The sequence below is a fragment of the Contarinia nasturtii genome, unplaced genomic scaffold (genome assembly GCF_009176525.2).
Source record: "Contarinia nasturtii isolate CC-2019 unplaced genomic scaffold, AAFC_CNas_1.1 Cnas_scaffold_1182, whole genome shotgun sequence".
Taxonomy (NCBI): domain Eukaryota; kingdom Metazoa; phylum Arthropoda; class Insecta; order Diptera; family Cecidomyiidae; genus Contarinia; species Contarinia nasturtii.
This window is the reverse complement of record NW_022198526.1, coordinates 1214688-1242063: the sequence shown is the minus strand read 5'-3', so window position 1 is coordinate 1242063 and position 27376 is coordinate 1214688. Positions and strand designations below refer to the sequence as shown.

At 34.1% G+C, this 27376-nt stretch overlaps 1 protein-coding gene across 1 annotated transcript; it reads right to left on the bottom strand.

Moving 5' to 3' along the window:
• Positions 1 to 366: 366 nt before the first annotated feature.
• LOC116344766 (protein lozenge) lies at positions 367 to 25241 on the bottom strand. Its single transcript, XM_031773501.1, has 7 exons — positions 23867 to 25241; positions 22939 to 23178; positions 16794 to 16859; positions 16640 to 16687; positions 11455 to 11679; positions 1642 to 1815; positions 367 to 1511 (listed from the first exon to the last, which is right to left on the bottom strand). Exons 1-7 carry the CDS (start codon positions 24108 to 24110, stop codon positions 904 to 906), a joined length of 1605 nt encoding a protein of 534 aa, XP_031629361.1. The 5' UTR covers positions 24111 to 25241; the 3' UTR covers positions 367 to 903.
• Positions 25242 to 27376: the final 2135 nt, after the last annotated feature.

The window sequence follows — 27376 nt, the reverse complement described above, 5'->3', positions numbered from 1 at the left end:
TCGATTTTCAACAACGAATTGACTTTGGTGTGGAATGTAGGAAACAAGTATCCGAACAGCCCGGACAGTGTGTCATAAAATATGATTGTGGTTACCAATTATTTGAAATTCTATTGTTACCATTGAATTTTCTCCTCCGTTTATTGCTCTCTTTCTACTGCTTTGCGAATGCCTCGCCTTTTCTAAAATAGTTTTTATGCAGTTTTTTTTTTCAAATAAAATAGCAAGAAGCTATAAAGCTTACCAAAGGAATGCGCATTAAAGCCCAAAAATACACTTTAAATAAATGCTTGAAATAAAACTACTGGTCATTAAGTTACACAAAAGACGAAAAGTTTATTGAAATCAGTATTTACATGGGTGTAAGCGAGATGTGTATACAAAAAAAGGAGCTATCATCGTCGGGAATGTGTGATAAATTAAACTTTATATTTCAAGTATTAACTACATTAATGTGTATAATTTTTTGATCGTTTCATTTCTTAAACAATATGCAAATGAATGAGACAATAATAGTAATGAAATAAAAAAAAATAATTTTGTGTTCAAACTTAAACGTACAAACAACTGTGTTGATAATTTAAATAGCTTTGCAAGTCTTAAATCCTTATTTCATATTTATTTCAATTGTGTTCGGCTTAGATTTTTATTTCGTTTTTTAATTTTATGATGTCGTATTTCTAATCTTTTGTTTCTTTTTTATTTGATTGAGAATAACCTTAGCTAAAAATAATAATAATAGAGAAATGAAATTGAGAAGTTTTCGTAATCAATCGATTTGTTGCCGCATCTATTTTGTTTGCTCGTTTTATTCTTTGTCTAAATATGAACATTAATATGTTTGAATTAACTCACAACACTCACTACTGTTCAGTGTTTCTTCCTCAACGTTATAAATGCTATTTAGTATGGTCTCCATACACTGCTTGGGTCACCGACTTCCTCATCTCGATTGGCTGTTTCGTGTTCGTTTCGATGATGATGTGCATCGGTTTCATCATTCTCCATTATCACATTTTGATTTTCTGCATTGCCACCGCTCAAACCGATTTCGGTGTTTGCATTGCGAACTGAGCTCAGGCTCAAGCCATTTTCATTTGTATTTAAGTACTGTTCGATTTTATCGGTGCCGTGTAAATGCAGATGAATTTGATTTTGATTTACCGTCGAATAAACTTGTGGATAGATGAGCATTGCTGGTGCTGCATGTGGAACTTGTGGTGCTGGTGGATATTGGGTTTGGGTTGGTGTTTGAATGGTTGCTGCCGTAGTACCGGCTGGAGCTGCATACTGATAATTATTGTAGCCATTTGACCAATTGTTATACGATGGATAGCTCGAATTTAAGGCATCGATGTCATTGAATTTGGTCAAACAACCGGAATTATTTGAAATTGTATTGGTCGGACTATTGCCCGACGATGGAATCAACGATGATGAATTCACAACTGGCGTTAAATGATTCGATGAATGATAGTCAGGAGAGTAGAACGTTTGCATCTCTGAAATAACTGAAAAATTAACAATAAAACATTATCTTTGGAATTGTTCATTTCTTTCTTCGATTACAGCAATATTTTATCGTGAATTAATTGAACTCGATTTGAAAAACCATTGATTTTGTTGAAAGGTGGAAAATACCTGTTGGAATATGGAAATTCGAGTGATGATCGGTCATTCCGTTGCTTGACTCATAGCCACCATATGTTGATGCGGTAGTTGTTGCCGGCTGTGGCAATGCTGCGTTTGTAGGATACGTTGTGTAGTTCGGATTTGTATAACCTATCCATTCAGCTGCGCCCATTAAATTATTCTCTGTAATCAAGTGATAAATGCATTTTTTAGTAATTCATTTTAATGTCTGATCAGGTTGGAAAAAAATCTAGCGATTCTTTCGAAATCGATTGCGATTCAATTTTCAACATCGTGTCATTTGATTCCCCACGAATCATTTGACCACTAAACTAAGTCAATGATTTTTTTTTTTTGCCTGAGAAAACACAAAAATCCGCAAAATTGAATCAAATTCAATTGATCAATGCCGCGATGAGGCATGAAACATTCATCAAAAGTCGACAATTGATGACGTTAGAAAAAGACATAAATCTATGCTGAAATGTATGAGTTTTTGTATCGCAAACGAAGATATATCATTTCATACATGAATAACTGTAGCATTAAATGTGAGATTGATTCATATTTTTTTCGTTCATTCGTTTGCTTGTTCGAGATTGACACTTAATATTGCCGCTGTATTGGCCGTAAAATCGAACAAGCGATGAAGAACATGATCATTTTTCTGTGCATCGATTTCACAATGAATAACTTTTTTCCAGATTTGAATTCATATGGCTTTTTTTCTGTGATGAAAACGCACTCCGCATTTTCCGAATCGATGCTTGTAATCGATATATGTATATATTTAAAGTGCAATGGAGGAACTGCACGCCATCGAATGATAGTTCTTGGCCGTGCACACAGGAAAGAAGACTGAACATATTTGTTTTTTTTTTTAATTACGCGTCGATGATGGGCTCAACAAAGAAATCAGTTGCACAGTGAATCCGATATGCATACGCACAAAAAATGTATAAGTATATACAATGTGATAGTGAACAAATTCAATTAGCTAAGAAAAAATATTCCATTGAAATGGGCAAAGAGTAACATAAGCTGTATACAGCTGCAACATACAATGTCGAAAACATTCAAGCTTTTTTTCACTTACTCTCTGGACCTACTATTGTTATTGTTATCGAGAGAAAGAGAGAGATAGAGAGAAAAAAATTCAATAACTTTAGCATTTATTACTCTGTGTTGCACGCCGTTTGCTACTCTATCTCCGTCGTTAATGTCGCTTGTGCCTCTTAGTGACATATCAAATTTTCTGCTCATAATTATTAACGCTTCACAGATTTATTGCCATGAAAATTAATATTGGTGTTAAAACTCAAGCAAACGGACGGGAACAAGAAAATGGCTTGCATAGAAAATGTTGTGCACAAAAACCAGTAATAAAATTCATTGGGAATTTAAAAAAAAAAAACAAACAAACAAACATAGTATATAAAAACAATGTGATGATAATGAGCAACAATACACACAAATGATTCGATTCAATAAAAAAAAAACCTAATTGGGATTAGAATTAATTAGATTTTTTTTCCGCTCACTCTCTTTCATCGTCAATAATAAATTTAATCAATATTGGATTGAGGTATAAATGCAATTAGATTTTAAGCTTACAGTGTCAAAGACATAATAACCTTGACCAATATGGTTTTATTTTTCTGAGAAAGGGAGATAATGCAATATTGGAGTCATTTGTCCAAACGCCAAAAATTCAAATGTTTATCAATGTTTAAATCCAGTATTGCACCAAATGCCACACTTAAGATTTCTATCATTAGCCTACGTGTGTGAATGTGACCAATCAAATTTTGGAACCAGTGTGACTCATCCATCCATGGGTTTTTTGTTGTTTCTTTTCCCTATACGATTGATTTTTTAATTTCTCAAACTTGTTTAACATTCAAAACGTCAAACCGAAAAAAATGGTGTCTTATTATACACAAAATTAAATCAACGACGGCGCTTTGATCCAAAACTGTTACGGATCGAATTTTAGTGGAATCCAAGGTAATTTGGTGTCAGCGCACTGTTTACATCACGTTCAATGTCTCTTTTATTTGTGGAGTAGTTTTATGTGCACGAACAATGGCCATTGTTTGCAAAATGAACTGAAGTGGATGAGTAAGTGTCCGCATCTAACAAATGAACCGATGCAATTAGGACTTCACAAGCATAAAATCAATCGGTAATTGAGCAATATAAATTTTATGCCACATGGTAATTCTCATATATTTGCTATTTTATTCACCCCCCAATATGTAGTTGATTGAACAACGACACAGTTTTAAATTGACGATTAGCTAAATACACGGCACAATAATTTACCGCCAATTTGTATACTATTTCAATTGCAGCTCGGTCTGAATTATTAAAAATTAAGTTATCATATGCTCAATATTATAAATTACCCTTTAAATTATTCATTGAAATTTTCGCGGCATGTGGATGAAATGAATGAGGTATCTTTTTCCATATTTGGTTAAAGTAAAATTGAAAAGTCGTTGAACATAGTGAATGAATTTCTTATCAATAAATAACCTGATTTTTCTTGTTCAACGAATAAAGTGACCAATACCGAGAATTCGTAATTGATTCAATAAAAAATGATGAGTTTTACCAATGAGTGATACTTGATTCAGAGAGCAAAAATTCGCCTATCTTCGAAAAGATATGTCACTAATTTACGCGCCTTTCAAATTCATGAATGAACGAGTCTTTCGTCTGTCCAGCTGTTTCAATATGATAACAAAAAAAATGTATACGATGACTCGCAAACAGGTTTTATATGATGGTGTTTTAAAAAAAAAACACAAAAATATCCACCGTTTCTCACAATGTTATTGTGAGACATAATATTAGAATCGAAATTTTATTTTCATGTTTTGCTTCATTTGAATAAATTTTAATTTGCGAATTGTCCCACTATTTCATTCTAACATCGGTTCAATTGTTCTGGCGAAAAGAAGAGAATTGTATTTTGGTTTCTCCGTCGCTTTAAACGCATGGCGCTACATTTATATAAATAATTTCAGCGAACCATCATCCATTTGGTTTTTTCGCTATGTTTTTATTTAATTTTTTTGTATGTCGCCACAAAGAATATGACGAAAGATATGATGAAGACACAAACAGAGACTGTGATGTGTGTATGTGTATACGGTCACTACCGGAAATTCTTCAACTCGTTGAATATATCACGAAATATTATTGTTGTTGATTTCGATGCAGTGTGTTTATTCCATACGAATGGTCTATATAAAGCAATGAGAGATGATAAATGAATTGAAATCAATCAAGTTTGTGTCGGTGCGTTCAAAAAGGTAGAGGCAATGATAGCGGCGTCGGCAACCGACATAGACGCAGCTTCGACCCATGTAAATGTCATTATGCAACTGAGGATTGTACGCACCGAATGCAGAAAAACGACCACCAGAAGATGCAGAAATCGGACACACAGCGTGTAAAAGAGAAAGAGTATAAAAAAATCGATTAGCATCATCATTTGTTATCTTTTGCTCATATTTCGCTCTTGTTTTCACTCGTAAAACAACAGCCAATGGTCAATTTGTCGATCGGATAAACCGCAATTTATGTAAACTGACAATATTAACTTAAATTAAAGTGTGATATTTTCGGTTTTTCGGTCTCCCGGCGACGACGATGACTTTGTGTGTTATTCGGCCACGACTTTTGGTTTCGTTTGGCGTGAGGGTTTTTGGTTTTTGTGCGGTAGTAATTTTCTTATATACAATCTAACAAAATGTAAAAACTCAATCCAAAACATGGGGCGCACCGAACACGAGAAAATTTAGCAAGCTTCTGAATTCGAGCAACAGTGTGTTTGCATATATGGGAAGATTGTTGTGGCTAACCGAATTCACACACACCAAAACACAAGCACCATCACCGCATTTTTCAGTGTCACTGTGAGGTTATTTAAAGGGACCATTTGTTCTACATAAAACTGTTTGCATTTTTGTTTTTGATACTGCATCTAGTTGCAATTTGAAGTTTTGATTTTCTTTTTGTGAACCTTCTTTTGCTGCGGCAGCATCAAATTTATATCCGTATTCAAATTCTCAGGACTTATATTTTATTTTTTGTTCATGTGTGCATTTTTACCTGGTGAAGAAGTTTATTTTCGATCATCATTTCAAGAGAATTCACATTTCGCGCTTTGTTTCACTTTTGGTTTCGCTTAAAATTTCGACTTCTTCGAATATCTCGAAACTATCATAAAAACGCTGATCACTTTTCGATCGGCGTTCTCGGGACAGATAAAATTCACTTCGTTTCTTGTTATTTTTCGCAATAAAATATCATTCCAGTTTAAGTTTTTAAGAATTTGAGCAAACAAAATATATATATTTAGTGGAATTGAAAGTGGCCACATTAAATACAAGAATCACAGGAAATGAATAGATTTGTTTTAATTTGACTTTGTCGCTGACCATTTGAAGATGACGACGATGATGAGAACAATCATTGAACGAATGATTGATGACGATTCATTTGAAAATTATTTGCTACTAATGATGCTCCTGCTCGACATCAAAATGTCTAAATTTTGATAGAAAATTGAACAATTTCGAGATGAAATATTGCAGCGTAAATTGAAACGATTAGCTTCTTTTCAGCTACACTATAATTACAAATGCATTAGTAATTTTTCTTTGTAATTGATCATTCGTTGAGTGGTTCTTTCTCTTTCAAGTCATTGGAGACGTTTCTAGAGATTTTTTTCTACTAATTCTTAACCAAATGGAAATAAATAGGAAAGTGGACTTCCTTTTTTGTTTTGAAAATTCGTATATTTAGATAAAATAGTTCTATTTAAATATTTTAAGACCACACAAGAAAATTTGCTCGTTGAAGCAAAGGAATCATCATCAAAACAATGAGTACATCTAAAAACACAATTTTTTTCAACCAAATTGATCAATTTCTTTACCGAAACTATCATATTGCCATATCGAATAAAGTGCCACCCCCGGCTCCACCTCCGAATCAAATGTGATGAGGCTGGGCACGATGTCAAAGGATAAATAATTATTGGCGGCAATTGTAACTCAAATTAATTAGTGCATGTCAATTGGGTCTCGGATGTTTGACCTGATGTTTATAAAAAATAACGGATTTCATGGAGTAATTTTTCCTGTTTTCGTTTCGATTCTGTTAGATTTCAAGACAAATAACATATGCCATTAACCGCACACTAACGGAACAATACCACCGCAATTTGGCCTTCGATTACCAAAAAAAAAAGAACAAGAGATAAATATTTTCCCGTCAATAAACCGTACGTTCGAAAAATTTGGAATGTAACCAACAGAAACAAAAAAAAAAATATTATTCTGCAATCGGGGAAGTTGAAAAACCGATGAATAATAATAATATTCCTCCTGTGAAAAATCAACAAGAGAAATTATAGTGACGATAAATTGGGCAATGCAACTGTGCGTTTCTTATGTTATTTTTTTTTTTTTCGGAAAATGACCTGAAGTGGTTAGCGCACACGAATCCGATGCCGATAGCGAAAAACTCAACCATATGCACACACGAAAAAAGGATGAAGCAGATAGAAAAGAAGAGGCGCATGAAATGTGAAGGCATGCAAAATGCACAAGAATGCAACACGCTGTGCATAGGCCATAACAATAGATATAATTACACAATTGTTCAAAAAGAGTTCATCGGCTCTCGATAATACATATTTTTTTCGGTGCGCTCTGTGAAATCGCATATATACATGTGAAGTTGAATACATAATTGATTGGTTTGAAGGAAGAAAAGTCTGCCGATTTGGGCTCTCTCTCTCATTCACCTTCTCTCTTTGTCTCAAAATTTCGAAAGCAAATAGGCGCACAACACAAAACATACTATAATTGAGAGAAATTGAGGAATCTTTCTCATATTCATTTACCGATATTGTCGATATTCGAAAGCTGAACATTTTTTTTCTCGAGCAAAACTACATTGTAAGCATTGACGCTGAATACAACACCGAAAAGGTGATTATGGGCTTCAATAAATATGTTCGTGCCTTTTTAACTCCGAAAAAATTCCCGAAAATGTGTGTATGTGTTTTTGTTTCAGTTACGTTTCGTTTGGATGATTTTCTTTCCTTGTAAAATTAACTAACAAAGCCATACAACACGCGGCCACTGTGTTATCTACCGTATATTCAATATATAATAGGCTCGGTTAATTTTCAACATAATTATAGGCTGAATATGAAAGGCATCAATCGCATTTCTTTTCAAACAATAACAACAGCTATTGAACATATTGCCTCTTGTACACACACACACACGCACACACATACAACGCACTGCGTACAATCATGAAAAGGATCCGAATTCTAACTGTCTAATATCAATTGAATTTGATGGATGAAATTGACTCAAGTGTCAAAATATTATTAAAACAGATGATTGCATTTTGAAGTGGGTCACCAGCATTTTGGTGAAGGTGCGAAAATTTACAGGTACAAATTCTTGTCTATGCATTCGAAAATTCCAATCTTCAAAAGGGACATCGGTGCAAGGAGAGAAATCCGTATTTTCACTCAAATGCATTTCACGCTTTTGAAAGTAATAGTTGTGCAGTTTTTTCTTTTCGTTCTGTGTATTTTTCGACACGCAAATTTCTTCATCATACCAAAATAAAATTAACGACTGGGAATTCTCACGCGTCTTCAGAAAATATTTTTGTTTTCTTTGCACGAGTGTCTGAAGATTATTTTGAGTAATAAATTGTAAACAAAAAATACGGGGAGATTTTCTCTGGATGAATGGCATGCAATTAACGCTAATTAGTACAATACGGAATGTGTTATTATTGCTCGATTAAAATTGATTGGATTTGAATTAAAACTGAGATCAATAGCATCGAAGCTGTGATTTCATCAATTTTATTGTCTTACAATCGATTTGTTTAAAGGCTTTTTAAGTGTTGGCTTTGTCAATTTACAGCACTTTTATCAATGCAAGTGATTATTTATCGCAACTTTAACGATATATAATTCGACAATGACTAATTTCTTTTTTGGTTGTGTCGCGCGCACAAAACTTCTACGCAAATAAATCCGGTTGTATGACCTAAGCCAAGCGAAAGGGAACTTTTTCGATTCGTATCCAAAGTGGTTGATGTGGCAAAAAAAAAACCTTTTACATTTGATTTAAAGGAGAATAGACGGTGCAAAAGTCGAATAACATTTTTTTTTCGGTCGTTAACAATCTCATTGATTATTTGATGGTGATGTGATTGCGTAAACAATGTAATACATTATGTATATACAGAAGGCGCAATTTTCCATCGGCGTCATCACGAAATTCGATGAATTTGGGAAGTGAGAAAATTTTCAAAACTCCCATTGTAACGTAAGAAATTGTAGTGTCAATTTCGGTGTAAATGCGTTTTTCTTTCGAAAAACAAAGTAAATCAACTAAAACCAGCAACTCAGTCAATTTTAAGCAGAAGTAATACTGAATGTGAAACGAAAAAAAATGCAAAATTACACGAGTGTAAAACGATTTGCTCACATTCAATAACAAGCAGCAACTGTTGAACTGAACGTTATACATACATTATTGCCACTTTTTGATTGGTTCCAATTGATGATTTACATTCGCATATTTTTTTTCGTATGATCTCTCTTTGGACACGTGTAAGTAGCCTGAAGAAAAATCGCTTCGAGCCACTGCAAATCAACATTCTCGACACCATCGACCGTCTGGATGGACATGCGAAACAGACGTACAAAAGAAATATTTTCGCTTACTTTTGATTGAAATTAGCACGTACAGTCGTACGCGCTTACAAATTTGCTTGTAATTGGATCGATATCGGATCAGTCATAATTTACGGGAAGAAAATCAATTTCGTTTCTTGCTATACATTTCATTCATAAAAACAAAATCAATATACATGTAAGTGATGAACGTGCGCATACATTTTCGCCAAGTTCAATTTGGACGACCCTTGAACGAATGAACTTTCTGGAATACATGACCTCGGCCAAAACATTTTATCAGATAATTTCGATGTTTTTTATACTAATAAATGTGTTATCAAGATTTCCATCAAACAAACTAACAGTTCTTCGTCGCAGAAAGAAATGTCTCAACTTGCAACTTTCTCACATGAAAAAAAAAAATTGTGTTAGAATGAAATGTGCAGAAGCAAATCAAATCAAGCGTAAAATTCAAATTGAAATCTTTTGCGATTGAATAAAAAAGGCGAAATTGAGCGCTGCTTCGGCTAAAAAATCTTTGTAAAATAATATCGAACGTTTCGCTATTTTGTCGGGCCGAGTCTGGTTGATTGAAATGGCAGAGTAAAAACAGACAATTCTTCTTTTACATTGCATACCAATGGGAATTATCATTATCAAGTATCGATTGCACCTCGAGATGCTAACACATTACGTGTTGCATATTTTTTTATATTGAATTTAATCATCGCCATTCATTTGCATGCATAGAGATTGTGCATCATCGTCTGGCGAGAACAATTGGTTCGAAGATTGAGAGCACGTACGAATTGGAATTTGATCTAGAGTGTTTTTTTTCTCTTTCTTTAAATCAATTTAATGCACGCTGAGTTCGTTTTAATGAACTTCAGCCGTTTTTTTAATGAAGTACACATCAGAATAACGGCTGCAAAAAATAGCATCCATTCACAATGGGCTGGTTGTGATACAAGAGAGTGAATAGACCTCATGTAAATCAATAACTGTCATCGAGATATGTCGATTTTGCCGCAAAAAAATGATAATGCCAGATCTCTCTAAAATCATATATCCATTTCATTCACAACATGGCGAATTCTATTTTTTTTTTTCTTGTAAAAAATGCATTCGATGCAGAATCTTGAGCATAACGGTTACACTTAAGTCTAAAACCGCATAAAGATATTTACACGCAACATAAATATGACAAACGTTCTTCGTTCACTCGTTGGCTTTGTTCCATTAAACAATTCATAATTGTTTTTCTTCTGCCAAAAGCATGAATATGCTTGCAACATATCTCAATCTATTCAACGCACAAACAACGGAATGGAAAAAGTGCGAACAGGATTGGATACGGTTACAATGAATCAATTCATCTACAAAGTAATAAAACTCATAGAACTTCAAACAAAATGCGATGTTTTGCATAATTTCTATTGCATGAAACAACAGGAAGTCACAAATCAACGCAACAAACACGACTGAATACGACTTTTTAAACAGTCGAAAATCATGTTGCTAGTTATGCTGTGAATTTTCTTTGAAAATTACGTCAATTTTTTCCGTCTCTTTATTAAAATGTATGCCATCCATAATCATTTGCAGATTTTCCAGCCAAAAGTTATAATCAATTTTGATCAAGAAGATAATTAATGAAACTATGTGTTACGAGAGTAATTTCGTATGATATTTATGAAAAATGTTTCACCCCTTTGATTTCGGTTCTATCTTAATTTGGAGCAACATTCATTGAATGTCAATTCATTGAAAGGTACGAGCTCATTTTTGCTTTGACATACTTTTGACGGCACGCATGCTGTCGCTGCCTCTTCTGTACACAGCTGAGCCAGCGAATGACTTAAAAACACTCGACTGAGACGGATAATAAATGAGATTCAGCGAAGAGTTGATTAGGAATTTTACATATTCATAATTAAATATAATGTCGAAGCATGTCACGAATGACTAGAAATCTTATAAATTTTGTGTAACATGTTTGATGTCTATGGAGTCATAAATCATCGCTTTCAAATAGACTCGATGGTATTTTAATTTAAATATTTCACGTAAAAATATGTGTTGCTTACCTTGAATTTGTGGAGCATTCGGTTTGTATCCCTGGCAATCGGAGGCGATTAGACCATTTGTTGTTGAATGAACAGCTGTATTTGAATTGGAAACGGGAATGGATGTAATGGATGGCGCTTTCCTTCGGACAAATTCTAAATCGCGTAAATGGCTGTTAAATGATGAATCCAAAAATGGTCGTTGACCAATTCCGAGCGCACGGAACGGATGCGTGTTATTCGAACCTGATTATGAAATCGATACAAATGTGAGTGTGTGGTTAAAAACGGTGCTGTTATTTTCTTTTTGTTTTTAATGAAAAATTTAAAAAACCTCAAGTCAAAACGGAAACGTTTAATGAATTTGCAGTCAATTTGCGGCTTCAAAAAATAATATAGATTAGATTAATAAATGCCGAGTGAAATATACACGTATAGATTTTTCATTTCGATTGTTGGCTTAAACATTTTGTTATCATTTTTCAATGCGGTTAGTTTCGATGTATAGATGCTTTTTTTATTGTCAAAAATGTACATTGTGAATGTAGTAAATGATTTTATCGTAATTATGGCCAACAAAACCTACCGCTGGCTAATAACTATGTATCCCTGCATATGTGTGTGATGTTTAATATACAGACCGAATTATGCGGACGAAAGAGAGGAAAAAAATTGGTTAGCTAAATAAATGTGCATTTGTAACATGAATATAGAAACGAGATTGGTGGACAATTTGAAATGTCCAAACCACTGTAATGAATTTTTGGTTTTGAAAATTTTCTAATCAATGGAAAGAGGATGGCGAACAAGAGATGTTGTGGTGTGAGAGGTGAAAGAGCACTGAATCATGTTATAGACGCATTTATGCAGACGGAATTAACTCATTATCCGGACAGGAAATGATTATGCTATAGCCTTGTTCATGAGATGAGATTCCGTATTTTCACTCATGTTTTTGCGGTCATTTGGAACCCATTCGAATTCACACCAAACGCAAAGAATTTCATCTGACCCATTCTAAACATTGACATACGCACAAAACCAAAATAGCCCATGGCTAAAATCAAATCGAATGAGGAAACTATTTCATCGTCGTCGCTGTTGTCGTTCTATGTACATTGTACACAGGTGACGAATTACCCTTTTTTTCCGTGTTCTATATTACAAAATTGTTCGAGATTATTACTCTCATTCGGAATTTTGTGACCGAAAAAGAGTTGAAGCCGCATCTCGTTACAAAATGTTTATTGTGTGTGCGAATGTTTCTGTTCCAAATCAAAAAGCCAACCATAATTGCGGCAATATTGTTTTGTTGCTGGTTGATTCAGAAAATTTCCAATAACACCTTCAAATTATCTTGTAAATGAGAGAGAGAGAGAGAGCCGTTTTTGTGCGAGAACAGTGTATGATGGTTTTTCCAACAGCATACAAATGCGTCGGCAACAACGATACATTATAATTTAATGCATATTTTACATTCACATCGGAATCCTTGCATTTGCAATCACATTCATCTTGTGCCTATTGGTGAGCGCACGATACGCATAGCGATGCTAACGTTTTTCGAAATTGAAATATAAAATGGCCATTTGAACATGTACACTGAATCAAATCCATGAACGATTCATTTAATATGTGAATTTATGTGAAAGAGCCAAGGAATACTGTATAGTTTCTGTATCGTCTATTTTTCGTGCCAAAAGGATGGTACAATCACCGGATTTTAACAGTTTCAGGAATCGAAGCGAAAAACTATGCGATTTGAAATGCACGTGTTTCGAACTCACCGAAATGCATCAAATTTTGCATCGTGCATGTACTGTGTGTGCATTGCTGTGCGTATAACATCAAGAGTTGACGGGGGCGAGATGAATTTGAGGGCGAAAAATGGAGTCTTTTTCATTTGATTTGTCATGTTGCACATGATATTCGAGATAATGATTAAAAACATTGTGATTTTTGGCGATTCGATTTCGTAGCAATTCAACTATGCAAGTAATTTAGTGCAAGCGGTATGGTTAATGATAACATTGCTGTGTCTGAGTGTCTTTTTTCCCAATGACACAATACGCATTGTAATGGCCCCAATGACACACACAGACACCAACTGAAACGAACGGCCAGAGCAGAGAGAAAGGTATAGTGTTGTGTTTTTGGTAATGCAGACATTAGCATATGTCAAATGAACAAGTCATCGTTTTTGGTTGGCGAGAAATGTTGCAATATCGGACGTTAAATGTTGTGTCTCCCACATTCGTTCTCATATGCAACCGGTTTCATACATTTTACATGCATTATTGTAGTGCTATATGTCAAAATCATCAGAAAACTCATCCGACACCGACATCCGGTCAATGCAATTTCTCTTTGTGATTCACATTTATCAACCTTCTAGTCACTCTCAATCGCAACAAATTTTACTTTTACGGAAATGCATTTTCAATTGCATAAAATACATGCATTTGTCCAGGTATTGGACATTGGAATCGGATACTAGTTTCAGTTGTAATGGCTCCAAATCTCTGTCGTTCGTAAAATTCATTATTCAGAAAATCGATCCGAGAAACGGAAATCAACAAAGGAATCATTTCATATTTTTCTGTTAAAATGCGCCAAATCAAAGTTCACGTGACACCCACTTGATTTTAATAAAAGACTCGATCGCCTCTTCATCCATTTCATTCGCATGCGATGATGAGTAGTTAATTAGATGAAATCATTGAATGTTGTCATTGTCATTCGAATGGCGAACTATGTGAATCATATATTGAAGATTATGCGTAACACACATACAAACTCGTTCCCGTTGCGCCACAGATTGGATTTCTCATTCAACCCCATCATTAACATTTTACATTGTGAATCATTTTGCGTTCTATTAATTTAAATGAAAAATCCGCATGCATTCACTGAATTTTACTGGTAATTTTATCCTGTTGTAATGATACATACTCATGAAAACCAGTTCACATCGAAACATAATGTTTTTGTTGTGTGATTCGTCGATTATTCATGTTTCGTTGATGTTGTTAAATGAATAATCAGCCACAAATTTTCGATGTCAAAATTCCAGCGTTTCCGGTTCAATAAATTAAATTTTTAACCACGTTGTGAACAAAGTGGCTTTTGCTTGCCAATATTTTTATAAATATAAAAAATTAACTGGTCAATTTCGTGCTGAGACATTTTTTTGTCTCTTTTTTTTGATTCCGAAACGAAAAACCCATGTCGCCAATTGATATCAGATTAAAATGTAAATATGTATGGAAGGGCGATTATACTGGCGACAATGATTCAAATTTAAATAAACGGTGTAACGATAAGGTGCCTTACAGGTATCGCAGTAAATTCCAATTTTTTTATATATGTTTTTGGAAACAGTAAAATGTGCGAGTCTCATTAATAAATAAAATATCTGTGGGTGGTTCAATGCGAAAAATGTCTTCAGATCGATTGGTTTACAATTTGCATACGACGACGGTAACATAACGAGAATCTGGGGGCGGAATTTCAAATTCGATAAGTCGCGCACAAAACCAATCCTTTACATATAAATAAATTCAAAATACAGAAGCACACCAATCGATTTAATATTAACGTGAATGTATTCATTTTAATGAACTTTAGAACGAAAAAATAATCGACCATAATGTATAGAATTGCAACAAATGATTGTGAAAAGAATGAGCAATAATATCGTTGTATATCAAAAATTACTAAAAATTGAAAGTACAGGGTAAAAGAAATGAAGCCAACTGTTGATGTTGTTTTCTGCATGCAATGAGTGCCGCACGCGCCTTCAAGCATCTGTGTAATTATAATGAACATTGAAGCATCATACATATTTATGATGGACATTCGTATTAGAGTGGAGACCAAGGACCTCAAACGATACATCGTATGCAAATAATTACGTTTACAATTTGCAACATATGGTTTGCTTTAATAATTTCACTTGCTTGACAATCTAAATATAAACAACAATTGTTGTGTTTATATTTTTGTTTTCGACACAAAATCGTTCGAAGAAACGTCATGTATCAACTCGTTGAAACATGTTATGTGAAATAAAATTTTAAAAAAATTCTCAGGCTCCTTATCAGTCATTAACGAGAGAAAAAAATATTCCCATGATAAATTAACGCGAGTACTTATCAGTAAGGTATTTCTGGCATTAAAAATCATTGTTGATTTGCTTCTGTCAAATTTTGCTACTTCCTTTCGGTTGGATTTCATTTTTCAATGTTGACTTTGTCAAAAACAAAAACATTTCGCATTTTGATGGAGCACTGTACTTGACAATGTCAAATGTCACGAGACTTTCTCGACGAAAAATGTGACGGAAGACTTGAGTATACTTATCAGACACATTTAAGGTTCTTTTTTCTCTCTCTCTGTTCGGGCTACCACAATGTGGTTGTTTTGATAACAATGAAAATAAAAACATATGTAACGATTTATAATAAATTCAACTATTATCATTACGGATTATGGGAACTGTCGAGAGCTCTTATCACGTGTGATGAATTTGTTTCTCTTCTCTTAAATTTCTCACCAAACGATGAGAAACTATAATAGATAAAAAAAATAATCTCGGTTTCTCTCGGATTGTAATGTACTAATACGGAGATGACAATTTGATATTGAATAAAATTGCAACTGTAAAATTTTCGCAATTAAATTCATAAGGATTCAACAGTAACAGATTTCAAATGTGGAAAATTGAAAGTGCATAAAATGGATGTACGAGAGTAGAATATCACACGAAGGAACGATGCATTTTGTTACATTGGAATGGCATTGCCATGTATATTACATCACATTGTAACACGGACGGCATCGCGTGACTGTGTGATTTCGACTGCATGCAAACTATTTAATTGATTTCAGTGAGCTCTCTATGTATATCGTTGTAAGCTGTAAGGCGTCATGCTAAGAACCTGTAAATGAACTAACGCCCGTTTTCAAACTGTCATGTGTTTGTCAGTCCGTGTAAGCACACCAAAAGTCTGTAATCATATGGTGGCAACTTTCTCCGATTTCTCAACGCTTGTCATTTTTGTTTGAAACTTCTAGATTGTACTTTGCAGTCGCTGTACATTTAATTACTTCAATATGTTTTTTGATTGAACTATATGAAGAGTCTATTTTAACCTTTTTTAAAGAAGATTTTTTTCCCAAAAGGATACATTTAAGAAGTACTTACATGTTTTGGAGCGTGGTTCTCGTGGTCCGTCAACGGTAACTTTAATAGCTGTAAATGTAAAACAATTAGATTGAATAGTTTCTGTTGTTGGTGCTTCAAAAATTGATGTAACCAAAATTGACGATATTTTGTTAAAAACAATGGTGAAACCTACCTTTCGTGTATGTGGCTACCTGAGGGGGGCTGGTTGATATTGTTATAGTCACTGAGAAACTCTTTCCTGCAAAGCGAAAAAAAAACAACGTTAAAAATTTATCCATCACAAGGGAGTGTTCAATTTGCAGTAGAATGGTATTCATTTCAAAAGGGACATTTACATTTGAAAGTCAAACGTCTTTATTAGAATATCTACATGTTCATAAAATGCGAATAGAAAAGTTCATCTTTGTTGATTTAGTTTAAAACTAAAGTTTGTCCACGTGTTTGAATAGATAAATGTTAATGTTATTTGTAAATACTAAAAAACAAATGCAAACGATAAACAAAAGTTGGTGTTTTTATGCAAAAATGAAAGGCGGCAAATCATCTTTTATACATTGAAAATCCTAGTAAGCCGCTTATGATTATTTACTCAAAAAGAAATTAACCGACTGAAAACCACATATGCCGCTCACGTGCAAATGCTGTACTTTGTGCTTGTGCCTCGAAAGCAAGCCGAGAGAGAGAGAAAGGCAGGGACAGAGTATCAATATAAATGATAAAAAAACGCTTATTATTTACCGCTTCAACGATACCAATCTCACAGACATATTTGTAGTATTTTAAATAGGCAACTGACTATAAGAAGTGAAGGGTAGTAATAATATAGTTAATCTCATTTATTATCTTATTCAAATCGTCAAAAACTCGAGCTGTACTCTACGGGTGCATACAAAAGGACAGAATTCCGTACGAAATATCCCATTAAACTCATAATGTGTATTCAGGAGTTTTTTTTATAATTTTCCAATGAGAAATCATAGATAATAATGTTCAGTGGATGAAATATTTGAAGTAATCTATAGAAGGAAAAAATCGACGAACATCATTCGAAAAGTACCGGCTATATTATTGCGTCATTAATCTATTGTCTATTTAAATGAAAAGAGGTTACTACTTTTACGATTAATAATGTTATTAGAATTGTTTCTGAGAAAAAGGCAAAACAATGATGATGTAAAATGGTTTTTTTGTTTATCGGTTCGATGATTTCAAAAGGAGTTTGTATTCCCGTTATGATTTTACAATTCTCACAAGAATAAATATGTTTCCCCTTTGATTTGTATATGAACTAGGTCAACGATTTTTAAATATGAAACTTTAGTTTTTCTGTAGAAAATCGAATGGCATTTATTATTTGTAATCTGCGGCACGAATTTGTGGTTGAATCATTTATGAAAAAAAAAACAACAATCGCATACTTTTGGTAAAGAAACACTTACAACCAAAAATGAGTGATGCCCTTTTTTATCTGTCTTTCCTTTCTATTAGTACAATGTGGAAATTAATTGAATGCAATTAACGTTGGAATGATAGAATGTAAAATTTGAAAGAGACTGAATTATTTGTTTCTTTAATCATTGAATCATAATTTCTCAGATATTGTACGTGTATGATCCATATATTGGAACACCCGATACAAAGAGCCCGTGTTCTTCACTGATGTCTTTTAATTAATAGATCGGTGTATTATTTGGTGATGTACATCTGGCGAAAGCCAAGCATATACCCGATGAAAAAGCGACGATGTAATTTCTTTAATGTTCATCGTTTTTTATTATTATTAGGTGTTAAATTTACAGTAATAAATCCTTCAAACAAAATGCATATAAACACACACACTTGTGCTGGGTTATGTGTATATTTTTTTCTCTCTCATTTAATGGGCACCAATCAATATTCTCTTTTGTATGGTGTGCACGATTATAAGGAGAGGAGTGTGGTTGAAAAGCGGCAAAATTGAGCGATTGAGAGAGACAAAAGCGATTGTAACATTAGACGAAGATCACATTGTTCAGTCATGAAAGAGTGTGAGCACGCGAAAAATCGACCAAACGAAAGATGAAATTGAAACTCAAATGGAAATGAATGGAAAAAGGAGAGAGTATCATTTCCTGTGTGATCTAGATGCATTTATTTTTCGCTAACCGCAAAATATTTCATATTTATATACAGCGCGCGCATGCAGACAAAATGTCTAAGCCCTAAAAATTACAAGATGATCACGACAGCTAGAGACAGTGAGATAAAGGTTTCGAAAGGTTTTTGGTCGTATGTTACATGTGTATCGGTTCCGTCCGATTGGTTTATTGTTTGTAAAACACCGTTGACAATTTACTTGGCACAGCGATCATAATAGACCGATGATATATACCGCAAAATCGTACATCAATCGAATGACTTATGCATCGCAAAAGGTGCGATGAATCGAATTTGTTCAATGGCAGACAAGACACTTTGAATTGTTGTCTTTTTCGGCCGAATAAGACGAATGGTTTTTAATTAGGCTTTGAGTCTCTCTCTCTCTCTCTCTCTCTCTCTCTCTCTCTCTCTCTTTCGCTCTCTGCGTGTGTACGATTTTCGATTTGTGCGAGTTTGTTTGCGTTTTTCGAACAAAACTGAAACAATAAAATTGCATTATTTTTATTATTTCAATACTGATTTTATGACCGACACATTCAAAATAAACGCATATTAAACAATCAATGTTCGTGTGGCAATGCAACAAAATCGAAGCGAGAGCACGCAAAAAGAAGCACAATTTTTATTGAAAATAAACATTAAAATGTGTACATTTGTGATTTACGACGTTGCTTCTCGCGTCGTGTTGTTTTTTTTTTTACGATCATCCGATGCTTCATTTTTTTCTCTTACATTCGCAAAGCGCATAGTATGGTGTAACATATTCGAATGATGGACTCTTTCTGGGCGGATATTACTTTGAAATGTGTATAAAAATTAATTGTTGCAAATGCGAAACGAATCGCCAGTTATTGGCTCTTAACATTTAAAAAGAAAACATTTTAAGGTGAAGCGTACAGCATTTACTTTGGTTAACAAAGTAGCACAGTTACAATATTGCATGTCATTATCAAAATTTTGTTCGCTTGTCGAACCGATCGAAAAATTGGGAATAAAAAACCGTTTTTATAAAATCGAAAAAAAATGGCGAAAATATATCAAAAACTATGACTGAGAGTTGAAGAAAAAAAAGTTTATTGTTACTGGGACGGTTCATCCCAATTAATTGTTCGATGCATGCGATTGCAAACGTATCAATTAGAGTAACAATGAAGAGACAGACATATAAACAGAGACAGAAGGATAGAGTTCAAGTGTACATTCTATAGTACTATTCTGATGCAAATATGGATGAGGCGGCGAAAGTCTGTGGGCCCGAAAAGTTATTATGAATTGATTACGGAATGCGAATTCGTATTGGTTGCACCAGCCCATATTGTCAAGTTTTGCTTGCAATCTGTATCTCATGATTGTTTGCTTTGATATGGTGAACAGCGACGACAAGAGAAAGAGCGAGAGAGCACAAAACCGCAAACAAACAACAGGCAAAAGCCACAAGGAGGAAGTTTTTGGTGTGTATGCTTTTTTCTCTCCTTTTTATTTCAAATTCCAAATCTTTCATGGTACGATTTGAATCGTCGTTTCATCCACAATGACATATTTCATTCCACCAAGATATCCCAACATCGACGACATTGTTATTGAAATTCCACGGTTGATGTCGTTTCTTCGAACATTTTAATCCATGAGTTATTCATTCAGAAATCGAAAACTTTCGAGTGAAATTCAAAGTATGTTTATCGCGCGCAAACTATTACCGCTCCTTTTTGGTATTATTAACGCAAACCATCATATTTCATATTGTTTATTGAGTCTCAATCATTTCTATTCGCAATCGAAACGAATAAAACATTTATGGCAATTAAACCGGTGAATGTACTCTCTTAAAAAGCGTAAATTGAACGCGGTTCCAAACAAAAATCTTTACATCATAAATAAATTGAGTTGGAGTGATATTTTGAGGTTTTCTCTTGGCAATGGCATATGCATATAAAATGGTGCTGGCGTTGAACCATGAACACATATATTTACTATTCAATATGAACGGGAAAAAACGAAATATTTTTCTCCAATAAATATGACGTTGATTTGCGAGTGAAATGCATTCGAAACTGCTGTCACACAGCAAATGCAAATCATTGTGAGACACGAATGCGAGCAAGTGAGCGCGACCATAACGATCAAAATAAATAGCAAATTAAATGGTTATTTTTCCATGCTATTTTTATTCGACGCTCTTTTTTTCCACCGATGATGATGAAAATAAACAAGAATGGAAATGATACAGTCATTATCGTTATCATAAACACATCAAATGCACGTACCAAAGCTCCATGCCTTTTTCAGTGTAATTCTCTGTGCATTTTTTTTGTTTCATTCATGGGATTGCATTGATTATCGAGGTAGAGAGAAAAAAGAGGTGAAATTGAAAATTTTCCGATGGCAAGAGGCATGCTGCCGAGCTTGATCTGTACGCGGAGTTTTTTTTTGTTCATTCAATATTTCAAGTAATCTAGGGTTGTTTGCTCGAAATTCATATTTCACAACAAACATTTTTCCGGGGCCCATTATTATGTGCGGCTTGAATGTCAACCCCGGATGTGCTGTTTTATAAATAATGAAGTTGAAAATGTTCCACTAATATTTGGTGAAACGAACAACAACGCCGAACGGATACAAATGAAAAAAAAAATTGTGCAATGTCCAGTAGTATGATACGGTATTTGAACCGCGCGTGAGTGCAAATAAATATAGATCTAGCGGCATCAAAAACATTCACAATAATAGTCTCTCGCTCTCTTTCGCATTGAACTCATACCCTAGTTAATGGTGACATTGATATCGTCGCCCAAACAACCAATAAATTGTTTTTTGCAGTTTGTATGTGTGGTTTTCAGCTCACAGCATTTTTGTTGCTAAATGGTTCCGGCGAATGAATTGCTCATTTGAACTAGTTATTTTCACGAATTCAAATTGTCCATTGATTTTTTTCCAATCGGTTGCGATCAACTGATGGTGAGTAGCAAACGAACGCAGTTGAATACACAAAGATTTTTTGAGTAACTTTATGCTAGAATTGTTACTTCATTAAAAATCGCCGGCAATACTTTTTTCTCTTCTTTTTTCGTTACTTTCGATTCAATCGCAAAAAAATCCGTTAGCAATTGTCCTGCTGTGTGAACTGAAAACAATTCGCGTTCGTCTCGAATGTTATGTTGACGATGATGTTGATGATGGCTCCATTAATTTGAATTCATCACATTTTTTTCATGTCATGTGTCATAAATGTCGACATTATATTTTCGAGCCAAATAACTGCTAAAGAACTGTTTGCGAAGGTTTTTGTTTCAAAAAGAGTATTGCATAATTTGGTTTTGATTGAACTTGGTCAATTTCGGGGAAAAACCAATTTGAATTCCAATCAAATTTCGAAAAAAATGGTGAAAAATCAAAAAGTTCATTTGCTGGCGATATTTTGAAATTTGAATTGAATGGACTAAATCGAGACGAAAATTCATTGTTCATTTTTTTTTAAATTCAAAATCAATCGAAAAATATGTGTAAAAATCGATAATGTTTCAGTGAAACAGTGTCGATTAGATTTTAGTCTGTAAACTGAATGTATCGTAGTTTATCGCCTTGAAAATATGTATTCATATGCATAATGACGACGATGGCACATGGTCTGCTGCATGAGTTGCGTCATGCAAGAGTGTGAGCAATACATGGAATCATTTTCATTTGATAGGAGACATGCAAATATGATAAATGATTTCGGCCGGCCTGTCATTGACAGTCAAATCATAATTTTGCTACTAATAAAGACTCCGAAGCAACGGATCTCTCTCTCTATTTATATGTGTATCAATGTTTGAAAACGTCAACTGCTTTAAACGTATAATTTGCTGCTAATCCAACTCACCCTACGCAAAATCATATGCGCAAAATGAAATAACGTTAAATGTAATCAGTAGAGTACAGCATAGTTTGCTAAGCAATAATTGCGAGCAGAATTCCATTGAAGTTTCAAATTAAATGGAGCAAATACTTCTGCATTGAGGAGTTTTGTTGCTACGCAAAATTTTAAGGAAGTTGTGGTTGATACGAAGACGTACAGTTTTGGGAATCCCATAGGATCTTGGAAAAATAATGATCTTTTCCAAGGAAATCCGATTAAAACAGAAAAATATGACAAAAACTGTTTTACAGTAAAAGTAAATATTATTTTGTTCACTTACCTCTTCCAGAACGACCAACGAATCGCAAGTCATTGAATTTCGCTACTTGATTTTTCATGACGGCCGTACAATTTCGTAATTCCCCGCACCAGTTGTCGTCGTTTCCTGCCCGAATTGTGACAATTGTACCATCACCAACATCACTCAATGCGACCACTTTGAATGCAACCGGCAAAGTTTTGTTCGATCGCCAGTGCTGGGGTAATGCTGAACATAAAATATATGGGCTACCAGTACGAACTGCAATCAATTTTAAAGAAGAATATATATATATATGTGTTTACTAAAACAAAATAATAAATAAATTATCACGTCGAGAAAAGCATGCAAATTTTGTTCGAAAAAATGACGTTGGATATAAATATCAAGTGTCTGAAACTTGAGCAATGCAACTACTCATCGAATATCAATCAAGCAGAGAAAATCATTGCATGTTCTCGTTGAAATAATTATCATTAGTCGACGAAGCACACTTTCCTTCGAAGGGCACAAAAAGGAGCGTACATAATGTGAACAGGAAAAAAGTGCCGAAATTGATATTGTGCACACTTGATGTGTCGATGTGTATTTATTTTCAATTGAAAAGGAAAGGAACAGTCCAGTTTTCATGGACATCAAGAATATTACATTACACTGCATTACAATAAGTTATTGCAAAAGATTTTTGTTTACCCATTGCTTAATTTGACTTAATTTAATGTTCACTTTTCTTATTTTTTGAAATTCTCACAGCAAAACATATGGTAAATTTGATTGAAATCAGGGGACATTTTTCGTTCCGAGAAAAAAATTGTGTGTAAATTAAATAGGATGATATTAAAATTCAAAGAATTGAGTTGAAATCGGATGTGGTTTTGTTTTAAAGTGTGTAGGTAGTACATGGGAATCGATGAACTTAGCACAAGAAGCGACCATATTAAAAATGTACCTAATTCATTTGGGAATTCTTGCTGGGCTTCAAGTACTAATCGTTCGGTCCACCAGAGATCTTGGGATGATGTGGCCGAACCCAGTGGCGATGTTGTTCCCGATGTGGAATGCTGTTGCTGTTGTGAATCCAGTATGGCGTTTGTTGATTTACTGCTTTGTGTAATGTTTGAGTTCCAATCGGATTGCGGTGGTGAACTGGGCAAGTGGTGATAAACTGCCGTTGGTCCCGTTGGCAGATGCATTTGAGATAAATTTTTCGGAGCTATTTTGACGAATTTCCAACGAAACTGGCAATTTTATTCCACAATTGTCGTCGTTTGGTTCAGTTATTTTCTATTTTGATCGACTTTACAATGTTCAACACAAAAATTTACAATGTTCAATTTGTTTAAATTGTGCAAGACGGTGGGAAACGTTTCGCTGCAATGATTTTTCAATCACAATACGTTTTTGAGCTCGTGATTACACTTCAGATTGATTCTCTGTTTATTGAAATGGCAATTGAATTTGCGCTCAATTTAATTTCTCTTTTGCGTCTTTTTTCTCGCATTTACATCGACGAGATTTAATTATATATTTCTGTGTTGACAGTATTGTTCATGGAATTGGAAGAAACAAATTCATCATTTACGTAATCGATCAAAAATGTGTGTTGTTGCGCGTGTTAGCGTTGCAAATGATGACCTTTTTATAAAAACGGAATTTTAGATTGATTGAATGCGTCAAAACTGCAATTAATTCGCTCGTTAATTTTTACACGTTAAATTTATTTGAATTCTTTACATATGCATTTTTCGTCTCTTTCGTTTTCGTTTGTTTGTGTTGTACAAGTTCAACTGAAATTTGTTCAACTTTTTAAGCGTTTATATAATAAATATCTTTATCGAAATATTCACACACATACACATTGGGTCATAACAGTTGCACTAATGTGTCAATGGGTTTGTCACCTTTACATTTGTTCAAATATTTTGGTCGGTGCTTGAATATGCGTGCGGCTTGTCACACACTGATTCATCATCATATTTCAAGCGAATTTTGTCCAATTGAATGCGTTCACGAATTGGCCGTTTTGTTTGAATCGAATTTCAAAAGACACACACGTAAATTCTCTAAATGAAAGCTTCACACGAACGCGATCAAAACAAAAAAAAACGCAATTCAAATAAAGAAATCTGTAAGCGCGCGATTAAATCGTAAACTCAGTTTTATGGATTATACGGTTAATGTGTATGTGTTTTTTTATTATTATTTTCGTTAATTTTTTTTCTCGTTTCTTTTGCTTTTGCAAAACAATGTTTGATCTCTACTCTACGGCACACATAAATCGTTTCACACGAGAGTGATAGACGTTCTGTTGTTTTCATGAAGTGTTCACAACATCGACTAAACGCAAATAAACACTTGATTCGGTTTTGAGCAGTGGTTTCGATGCTTTTGTACACACACGTTTGTGACTGTGCCGCATTCAATATTTACTATGTGCTTCGCTTTATTGTGCATTCCCTATCTATCGCATTCGGTTGTGAATGTGCTTTGGCACACTGTTGATATACAAACGATACATCGCATACTCTCCATTCCATGTATCAGGCGTTGTGTATGCGTAAGCTGCTTTTTGTAGCGTGGCGGCTGCGGGTGTCGATATGTTTGTGTGTTTCACGTCATTGCTTTTACATGTGTTTGATCGCTTCTTTCGAATATTGTTATTGTTGTTGTCTTCAACAGCAACTCCAGTTACCGATAGTGTGCTTGAACGCGTAATTACTTGTTTTATACATAAAAATCCACACGACCGAGTGTGTATGTATTACTTAACATTGAGTTTAAAACGAAACGCTACTGCGTCGACGACTTGTGCTGTTGATATTTTGTGCCGTATAGTTGCACAAGAAAAAACCCAAAACGTATTACCCTCTGAGAGTCTGACTCAATTTCTCGAGTCAATGGAAAAAAGACCATCTAAATTTAGATAATCAAACGATCTGGAATCGTCACAATTTTTTTTCCAATCGATTACGATTTGGAATAGTTGACATTGAAATTAGTTTTACTCATCACTTTTGTTTACATTAATGAGAGCTGAACAGCAAGCACATGAGATGATATACTGGAGATTTTTTTCAGTTTGATTCATGCATTTTCCCATATACGCAACAAACTCTACTGTCGTCATAGGTGAAAATTCCGAACATTTAAACAGCATATAATGCATTCGGGTGTTTTCGATAAGATATATATATATATATATCAATTCCGATCACGCTTATTCTAGTATTCTAACTGTGACTGACGTAATATTATATTTATTGAACGAAACTGAACTGAACTTGTATCTAATACTCACTTTCATTTAAACTAGCTAGAGTTTTAAAACTACTTTCCAAAAATTTATTTGTATAAAAATTGTACTAATCTCAACCGTCGGCTTATTTAAGTAGACGTAAAAAGCAATAAATAATAATAATAATAATAAACGAGAGAATCATTTGGTGTGAGATTCAATGAAAGAACACTATTTTTTCCTCCGCTTAAGAAGAGGTTGTAGCGGATACATGGCAATCAATACCAATTTAATAGTTAAAATTACTTCAAATTTGCCTTTTGACCACTTTGAAAATGCGATAGAATTCGTTAACATTTAAGTTACGTCTGTTTTAATTAAAACACTTAAGTGACTCCAGCTAAAATATTACGGATTTTTTAAAAATTATTTTTATTATTTTCAGCCATTCTAATTCAGAGTTTGAATTTGAGAATTTCAAATTAAAAAAAAAAGAAGAAAAAAAGATGTTTCTATGTCAATTTTTAATAAATGAAATGGATGCATTCATGACTACAAAGAATAAAAAGGGTCTTCTAAACTCAAAGTGCCGTGGTTTTTGACTAATATTTCAACCGCGACATTTTGAAAACTTTCCGCCAAAAGTGATGCTTTCAAGTACTAAGACCAAGAGAATTGTCTTGCTTAACTCGTGAAAAACATTGAACCCAAAGACCTGAAAATGCTCTTCAATATTAAGAGTGTTTACAAAATTGGCGCAAACTGCATCAATTAGCTCATATACCGTCATAGAATGGTTAGCATTTTTTTTTGTAAATAAACAAAAGGTTAATAAAATCGTTTGTAAACCGCATCAAATTTGGTGATTTTGTTTATTGTTTGACTGGCGAATGACATAAGTGAATGAATCGCATTTGGTTGGCTATTTTTGTTTGGGAAATCCGCAGGAAATCGAAAAAGATGTTCAATTAAAAGTTGTCGGTAGATGATTTAGACGATGACCTTACTTATACTTATGCATAAATTGTGGCTACGGAACAAGTTTGATGAATAAGCGCATCTACAATTATCAAAAAAAAAACCGAATTCCTGATTTTCCCCTCTTCATGTCGTCAATTTAGTCACAGACTGTGTCTTCCCCTTTTTTGTGCATCATTCTAACGCAATTCGGTTATAAAAGCAAGTCGGTTCAAGTATTTTTCTAAACTTTGTCTAAAAAAAGTG